At 32.8% G+C, this 9,870-nt stretch overlaps 1 protein-coding gene across 1 annotated transcript; it reads left to right on the forward strand.

Annotated features, from left to right (window-relative positions):
- The first annotated feature begins 358 nt into the window (after positions 1-358).
- On the forward strand, positions 359-8,276 carry LOC137624556 (protein FAM13A-like). Its single transcript, XM_068355457.1, has 6 exons — positions 359-844; positions 3,289-3,447; positions 3,659-3,786; positions 3,955-4,277; positions 4,411-4,772; positions 5,130-8,276. Exons 1-6 carry the CDS (start codon positions 797-799, stop codon positions 5,604-5,606), a joined length of 1,497 nt encoding a protein of 498 aa, XP_068211558.1. The 5' UTR covers positions 359-796; the 3' UTR covers positions 5,607-8,276.
- The last annotated feature ends 1,594 nt before the right edge of the window (positions 8,277-9,870 follow it).

Genomic DNA, 9,870 nt, shown 5'->3' on the forward strand with positions numbered 1-9,870 from the left:
CAACTTTGTACTTCTTTGGAAGGGATTGCCAGTCATGTCTATTTCCGTGATATTTTCCAACATTCTCCACGATTGAAACTTCTTATCTGTTGTTATGTACTGTTACAAGGCTGGAAAGTAATCTCCAAACTTTTGGAGTACACAAAGAAGTTGGGATTCTGGCCTAAAAAACTATAGAAAAACCAGTTTTTAGCGCCAGCAGCAAGTGTGGCTATTGGAATGTGAGTAGTGTTGTCGATGACGTAGGCATGAGTAAGTTCGTATGTACTTGTCTTGAGAGACTACCTGGAGGGGCTGGGATTTGGGGGGAAGGGGGCGGTCGTATCATCGCCTACAGTGTTACGGTGGTGAGTGCGGGACACCAGAACGAGGACCAGTCTCTCGCACGCCAGAAAGTTGATTGGTCGCTACCGCTCTAAATCTTCGAAACAGTTGGCGTGCTCGTCCACCTAAACACACCAAATACACGTGCTTCGTGCTCACTTGCAAAGCTGTCTTCGGACCACTCCACTACTTGTGGATCTCGTCAATTGTGATTTGTTTAGTTGATCGTGGCAACGCCTGCGAGGAAGTTAGCCGTTAACGACGGGAGATCCTTTTTTTTTTTGCAAGTTGATTGCGCCTAATACCTGAAGGAGATTGACGTTCGACGTCAATGTCTCTAGAACCCCAGACCTGTGATATCTTCTGGTGATAGAAATAATTACCCGGTACCTGATATTTTTAAGTTTAATTCATACGTGTGCCTTTTTTAATATTGAATTGGCCCTAACAAACGGCCAGCTGCAATACCAAGATGCTTCTAGAAGTTGAACCTGTGTGGCTCACCTGCGGCTATAAGGAGGTAGGTGTTGCCCTCTTTTCTCTGCAGTGAACTCCCTCTTCTCTTAAAGTTAATCTTTAGTACATCTTTAATGTCCCCATGTTAAGGAATCTTCGTTATTGAATTATCGTCTCGTTAGCGTTTTATTTTTCAATTAATATGGGATCGCTACCTTGTGTGATTTCATGAGGGATGCTGTGATTATGGTTGCCTTCACCTGAAGCATTGCTTCGCTATTTTCGTTTTGGTAGAAGTTATCATCATTCATAATAAGTGGTATAAACACTGATAATTGCAAAAGCATTTGCAATATCAATTTCATCGCGTAAAGTGAATAAAAAAACAATTCTTAGTGTGTTATATAACGGCACATAATGTTTGGAATTGTGATGGACTATTTCAAATATGTTGTCTTGTGACAATGCTCTTATATTTTTAGAAAATGATTCAGAGCCAAGATATTTATTAGCATGGGCACGTTTTTGACACACATTAGAGGACATTTCCTATCTTACGTAATATACCGTCAGAAAATTCCATTCCTTATCTAATGAAGCATTTTTTTTTTACTGTCCTTGGGACAAATTTGTCGAGTTGCTCTACACTTACACAGTCAGACTTTTGCCTTCAATTAAGCTCAATTAAGCCTAAAACTAATAACTCCATCCAGCTGTCATTCCTAGCCAGTTAGATTTGTATGACCTGAACGCCGTATCATATGATTCACCGGGTTGGGTAACCAAGCCGGATCTTGCCTTTGAGGAATTTTTAATTCGCCTCAAGATTTTCTCTTCCCGGTGTAGTTTTCATTTTTATCTGAGAGGCCTATGGTCATTTTCCTAATTGGTCATTGATGAACTTCATTTCGCTATAATTCATAGAATTTTCATAGATATTTTACGAGTGACCACAAAATTGATTGCATCATGATAACATAAGGTTTTTATGTATCAATACTTAAATCCAGTCAGAGCGAAACGCATATCATGATTATAAAGCAGTTCTTGACCCGGACTATCGACGAACGAGATTTTAACAGATAAATTTAGTTTTTATATACTGTATATATATATATATATATATATATATATATATTATATATATATATATATATATAAATTTATATATATATATATTTATATATATATATATATATATATAAATTTATATATATATATATTTATATATATATATATATATATATATATATATATATATATATATATATATATATATATTTATATACATATATACATATATATATAATTTATATATATATATATTTATATACATATATACATATATATATAATTTATATATATATAATTATATATATATATATATATATATATATATATATATATATATATATATATATATATATATATATATATATATATATAAAGGTGGTTTTAAACCTGGAAAATAAATAATTTTAGCGATTATTGAAAGTTTGACGTTAATGAGAGAGAGAAATATGCGAAGGAATTAATTTATCTGTGGGTGTTGCAGTCAGAAGTGTTCAGTTTCTAGTTATTAGAATTAATCTTATCTCTAAACTTGTTTTTCTTTTTCTTATCGTTTCTTCGTTTGTTTGTCTTTGCAATCCTTGAGCTCATAACGTATTTGCAGTTCTGAGATATTGGCATAGTAATGCTGATTTTTAAAAAAGTGTATTGTGGTAATTAGCAAACTTTTTAAAATGTATGGTATATGATTTAATTTGTTTAACATAGTATGTTAGTCATGTTATTTGATATGCAGGACTTTTACACGCACATACTAATTATATATATATATATATATATATATATATATATATATATATATATATATATATATATATATATATATATATATATACTGTATATTGAAGCAATTTAGATATTTCGAAATTTGCAAATAATTATTTGATAAATGATTTTTGTATATTGTTTTTTGTCTCCAGTCATTTATCAAATAATTCCTTTGTAAATTTCAGATTATTTAAATTTTACACAAATATTTGTTACTGCTACATACACTTGACAGTAATATCAAATAGCTACACTTACTATATAAACTTAGCTTTCAACAGCTTGAAATTTATTTTTGGCATAGAAGGATTAAGCCCTCCGTGAATTAAGAATACCAAAATATGTGATTAGGTTTATATGCTTTTACTCCTTAGTATGGAAAATTAATTCTAATTTATACAGATGGCTCAAGAGTTTAAAAAATATATGTAAACATGGTCGTTATTGTTTGCAATTATTTTTGCTTTGAGTCAGTTGATTTTCATTTATGAATGTTTTTAAATCGATAAGTACAATGGTAGATTTACTAAACTTTTTTTTTTTTTTGTGCATGCAGTATACTTTGTTTTTATATAGCCACACATTTTTTACAGTAAAATAAATATTGAACATGCTTCACTGCATAAACGTGATCTTGTATGTTAATACGTTTCTGAATAATCTTTGCAGGATGGTGGAATGCGATGCCAGTCTTCAGAGGAAGAAGAAAGAGCTCCATCTTACTTATCTTCCCTTACTTCAGAGGATGATGAACCTACGCGTTATGATCCAATTCCTACCGATGTTATACCCTGCCAGCCACTACCAACAAGCATTAGGACTCCTCAGGTAGGATTATTTGTTTTAAGGTTTGTTGTTGTTGTTTGTAGAGATTGCCTGGCCCTTTTGGCCAGACACGGGCTTTTGCAATCTTGCAGCCCGTAGGGTTTTACGGTTTAAAGTGAAATACTACACACCACTGCTTTTATATCCAACATAAAGATATTTTTGACGTTTTTAGAGAAATAATCTTTGCATATTTATTTTGTTCATTCTCTAGGAGCCGTCTTTAGTCCTTAGTGAGCTGTTAGATGCTAATGAGCCTGTGACAAGTGACCGTGGCTCATGGGGATTACGTGGAGATAAATCTCATTGTGACGAATTTCACCGCACTGCACCTAGATACAGGTAAGCATATTGGGTGTTCATCCTAAATTCTATAGTTTTAATTATGTTTCAGTATAAAATGAAGAAATTACATGATCATTGTTATTTTATAAATCAAAATACGTCATACGGAAGGACAAGTTGAAGATACATTTTATACATTCCAATACAACTTATTTTTATTTCCAGCCGGTTTGATGACGAAAGCCCCGTTCAGAGTAGCTGGTATCGTAGCAGTGATGACGACGTTATGTTATCTCCACGTTCATCGCAAGCATTCATTGATACTACAGGAGCACCTCCAGGGCCTGGTGATCACAGCCCACCCCCTGGACAAAGTGCTGTGAAAATCCTTATGAAGAATATCAATTCTATCAAAAAGAAAATCAAGCGCTATGAAGAAGAATTTGAGGCAGCTTTTGGATATCGACCATCCCATAGTGAAAAGATGAAGGATAAGAATATTAAGAAAAGTATGAGCGAATTGAGCAAGGCCCGAAAAGAACTGAAACGTAAGTAATAGAGAAGAAAATTATCAAGTATCGTTTAAATATATCTGTACAGTACTGTAATATACCTATATGAATTTGAAAAATAGTTATGATACAGTTGTTACTCCATGATTGAACTTTTTGTTGTTTACAGAAATGAAGGATGATGTGGCTGGCATGATGACGGTACCAACTGTTTTTCCACTTTCGTTACTTCGATGCCAAGAAGCCACCAACCCTAGTGCAAGGAATAATACCCCAACATCAAATACTGCTGACACAATTAGGCAAGTTGAGGACAGGCTAAGAGAGAAAAGGACAGCTGTAGGCCGACCATGCGATCTGAAAAATATGAACAATGCCGAAATGCAAGACGAAAAGACTGCTCTACAGAAAGCTCTTTTGTATTATGAATCTGTCCATGGCAGACCAATCACAAGAGAAGACAGAGATTTGGCCAGACCTTTATATGATCGCTATCGTCAAGTCAAGAGAATAGTTGTAAGAACAGGCTCTGTAAGTATTAAATCTTTCTCTCTTATTTCAAGTAAATGTAAAATTATCTCAAGTCAACTATGAGTAAAATAATCTCCCTTACTTCAAGCAAAATTAGAATCATTGGCTGTATAAATTTCAAGTAATAGTATGGCTGCTTCACCCATGTCGCTAAATTAGAACCTGAACACAAGAAATATACTCATTTGAGCTAAGGCTAATGATATTCGCAACCTTTTAAGTTCTTTTTGTAGATTTTTCATCCTTTTGTCTTTTTACATCATGAATTTATTGTGCATGCATTTGAGATTAGATAATTTGTAATTAGATCATTTATAAATGAGACTATAAACTAAAAAGGAAATATATTTTTTTCAGAGAACAAAAGAAAACCTCGTTGAACTTGCACCAATATTAGAACATGTAGCCATGGACTTCACCTTAGCCTCTCCTCAACATCGTGGGTCGTTACAAGATGAAAATGAGAGACCTGTATCCTTACCACCTTCTCCTCCTACAACTCCACCTGTATTTGAGACACCACCTGTCTTTGACTCTCCTCGTTCAACACCTACTCCAAGTGATGATCCCAAAACTGGCAGAGCTTTGGGTGATCTTCACGCTCTTCCAATTAGTGAACTCAGAGAAAGGAAGAAGGAAGCACGCGAAGAAAAGAAAAAATTGAGGCGGGCCCTTCGGGAATTTGAAGAAAACTTTGAGCGGGAATTGGGCCGTAAAGTACAGAAAGAAGACAGAGGGCCAATGGAACAGACATACTTAGATTACAAGCATGCCAAGGCTAAGCTTAGACTTCTTGAGGCTTTACTCTCAAAGCATGAGCCCCAGAAGGTTTGAAAACATCGCTGTCTTGTGTTTGGTATGAGCTTATTTTTGTTGTAACGTTGTCCGAGGACAGCACTCGAGCTTCTTTTATGTGGTAGGACGGTACCAAAAACATGATTTGGTATTTTCACTTGACATAGTCATATTCAGGATTTGGTATGCTGTATTTCAATGATATTTTCTTCATTTTAATTTTATCTCTTGAAGTGCAGCTAGGAGGATAATGTATGGGTCTGGAAGCAAGAGAATATTCTTAGTAGTATGTTTTCTATTTAGTTCATGTAAACACAGATGGGTCACGCATGAACTGTGATAGTTTTGAAAGTTCCCGTAGAAGGTTGTTAAATGAAGAATTCCTAGTTTTCTTGATAGAGTTACAATACTAACCTCTTAGAATTAATAAGACCTCAAGATAATTTTTAGTCAGATAATTCTTTTATTCTGTAAGTTGGGCAAAGAAAAATGATTAAAAAGTAATTTTGTAATGAATTTACAAAAGTTCTTTTTGTTATAAAATGCCAAGAACTGCATTTCAAACTTCCAGTGCTTTCTGTATAAAAGCTGAATTGTGCTAAGTGTAAGGTACCTGAATGTAGCATTAAGGTACAAGAGCTGTGTGGACCCTTGGGGCATGTCATTATCATTATTTTGTGAAACTGGGAAACTTAATTTTGCAGTATACCCTTTCTCTTTTTGTTACTTTTGATAGAACTCATTCTAAAAATAATGGCCTTTGGAAAAAAAGAAATCTTGAGGATTACAATGACTTACGTAAGAAAGAACTTTAGAATTTATAAGAACCCAAATACAGTACCTAGAGTTTGTTTGGATGCTTGACAGTATGTGTATATCCTCACTAAACATACCTTGTATGCATTTACAATTTGTATTCTTTACGTGTTGGGCAAATATTACCCTATCACTTGTAGATGATGTAGCCTATTTTATATGCCATCATTCTGATGAAAACATCAGGCATGAGGGCAGTGTGTGTTCCATATTTGGTAGATTTTTTATGTACTATACATGTTCTACACAAGATTAAGCCACATGTCAGCATCAGTGCATTGGAACATCATTGTTGTCACAACTGTATATCATTTGTAAGGAATATATATATATATATATATATATATATATATATATATATATATATATATATATATATATATATATATATATATATATATATATATATATATATATATATAGTTTGAGGAACCAAGATGTACGGTGAATGCAGTTGCATAAGTTGTTTGGTTTGTAAAATACTTTCAAGAGGTGTTTGTATAGCATGCTATATATTGATGATTTTGACTTTAGACATATGTACACTAATATTCTAGTTATGCCTTAACAAATACATTAAAATATTTTACTTGAATATGTTCTGCTTACATTATATTAGTAATGATGCAAATGCATTCACTCTTAAAACTCGAGTGAAATTTTTGTAACAGGCTGTAGGGTATAATAGTCATTGCATTCACAAGTAGGACATGATTTAAAACTACAATCCCAACTACCACACATTATACAGTACGTACTATGCTAGCCTCTAGTTCAATACAGCTTCAAATTGCCTGTTGTTACTTTGATATGAATAAGTAGATGAATAATAGTATTACATATATATATATACACATGTATGTGTATGTATACAATATACATATATATATGGTTATGTGTATGTTATTTCTAGATTGTGAATTGGTCTTGTACCTGTTAGGCTATATATGCAGTTAGTAGAAGATATACTGCACTTTATAAACGAAAATTAACTATATATATATACATATATATGCATATATATCTATATATATAGTGTATATATAGATGTCAATGCACACATACATATAGTACTGTATATATCTTATGTTGTATATGTATATATACATTTATATTGTAGAGTAACAAACTCCATTTCAAATAAAGACTGAATTGACTTTGAAATGGGGATTGTTACCTGGTGAAAATTTTATATATATATATATATATATATATATATATATATATATATATATATATATATATATATATATATATATATATATATATATATATATATCTGTTTATATGTACTTATGTATGTGTGTATATATATAAAGCAATTGTGGTGTTTGCTCAAAGCAAGGATTTTACTTTTTTCCTCAAAAGATATTTTTCAAAACTTGAATCTAGATGATGCCTCTGTAATTAATTTTCATAAGGCATTAATTATGAAGCATTAATAGAAAACATTGTTTCTATGTAGAAGATATGAAACTGCTTGGCAGAAGTTCCTAATGTGCTTGTAATAAAGAAGAGTAGCATACTATACATATTTGGAAACATCCCTAAATTTAAAAAAAAAATCTATATTTATACAGACTGGATGAATAGTTGCTTGATGAAAGTATTGTCATGGAATTGAAATAAATTGGTTTAGTAAAACTGCATAGTCATTTGTCTTCAATCTGGTATAGACTAGTTGTAACCACAATACTTGGATAAGAAACACAGTTGGAAAAACTAAATAATGTTATTCATTCATTCATTTGACTGAAACTCTATAAATGACCTCAACAGCTTTGCTTCATATTTGCTTGTGAATGCAATTTTGAATATTTGAAAAATAATTTGAAGAGGTCCAAGTTACAAAGACTCATTTTATATAGATTAACAATAAACTGAATGAGCAACTACCATGAATATTTTCTACCCTGTTAAATCATTCATTGGGACAAATTATATTTATTACACAACAACTTAGTCTTCAATTTATCTAACCATGTGGAGACTTTGTTTGCACACGTAAGTAGAATTGGAATAATGCAAAAGTTGCATCAAATGGCAGTTGTGTCTCAAATAAATGCATAAAGCCATCCCTGACAGGAAGCCAATTGAAAAGGCCAGTACTTGAATAAAATAGTCTATATTTGTGCAGTAAATTAGAGCCAAGTTAAATTTTTGTCATAGTATTTTTGGTATAAGGACAATAATTCTAAGGGGTGAATGGTAAATTTTTAATCTGCAAATTCTAAAATAGTGAGGAAAGTATAAAAAATTTTCATTCAGAAATACAAACTCTAATGTACTACTGTATAGGCATTCAAGGCAGGTAATCAAGTGCGATTGTGAGTGTAGCCAATTAAGTAAACTGCCTCATTCTGATATAGCTTTCAGTGGAGCAACTTTAGCTATTCTTATTGGCTAGTGGCCTCTCATTCAGTATAAGTTTGTCCTTTAGAATGTAAGCAGTGACAGTTTCATTGCTCACATATCTAAAGTTTTGGAACGTCTTTTTGGCAAAACGTTTAAGTACCGTATATACTCGTGTAATGTTCGATTTTTGAAGGCCTATTTTTCAGTTAAAAAAGTAAGGGTCGAACATTACACTAGATATATATTTGAAAAATTTACTTATCAGTAGGTCATCGTAGGCTATGCTTATACGTATATAAGATTACCTACCGGTAGGTAAACATAGGCCAGGCCTATATATACAGTACTAACAATGTTCATTTAACACCAGGCATATTATTAGCATGGATTTTATTTCCTAACACATCATAAATAGTTTTTTTCCGCTACCAGTAATGACTTTACCATAACGCAGCAGGTATGAAGCTAGCAAACAGTCGGGTTGCGTATGTTATAACGTGATATGGTTAATGAAAAAATTAGGCTCATTTTATTTTACTTGGTATGGTATATTAATTGATATTGTTAATAAACCGGAACAAATTTTTCTTAATTGAACGTTATTTGTCGTTTCAGCGGACAGCGGCTGCAATAAGCTTGAATTTTGCAGTAAATTTTTTATATTTCTTGGTGGACATCTTAATGGGTTATGAGTAAATTCTTATTCATTTATATTGTGAGGGAAAAAATGATTTAACGGGTAATTATAATCACCGTAATTACCTGCAATTACCGGTAATGGTAATTTGTTACTCAAAACGATGAACTAATTTTGTTTGCTACTTTGGGTCTTTTCGGTTTGAGTGCCTATCGAATTTTAATTTATTTTTTATTCCAATGTATGTATTTTGATGTGGAAAACCCCAAAATGATAACCATTTTGTGGAGAAATTATTTATTGATGGATGTGATAGGTAGTGGCTGTAAGGGGGGGGGGGGTCGCAGGGGCTAGGCCTAGGTAGGGGTACAGGGCCCTAAGTTAGGTGGTTGTATTAAGTTCGGTAGTGTCCCAAAAATCACTGTGGCCTTAAGGGGGGGCGGAGGGCCCCCCCCCCGGTAGGCCTAGGTAGGGATACAGGGCCCCTATGCTAGG

Source organism: Palaemon carinicauda, chromosome 31, assembly GCF_036898095.1.
Source record: "Palaemon carinicauda isolate YSFRI2023 chromosome 31, ASM3689809v2, whole genome shotgun sequence".
In the NCBI taxonomy this organism is placed as follows: Eukaryota; Metazoa; Arthropoda; class Malacostraca; order Decapoda; family Palaemonidae; genus Palaemon; species Palaemon carinicauda.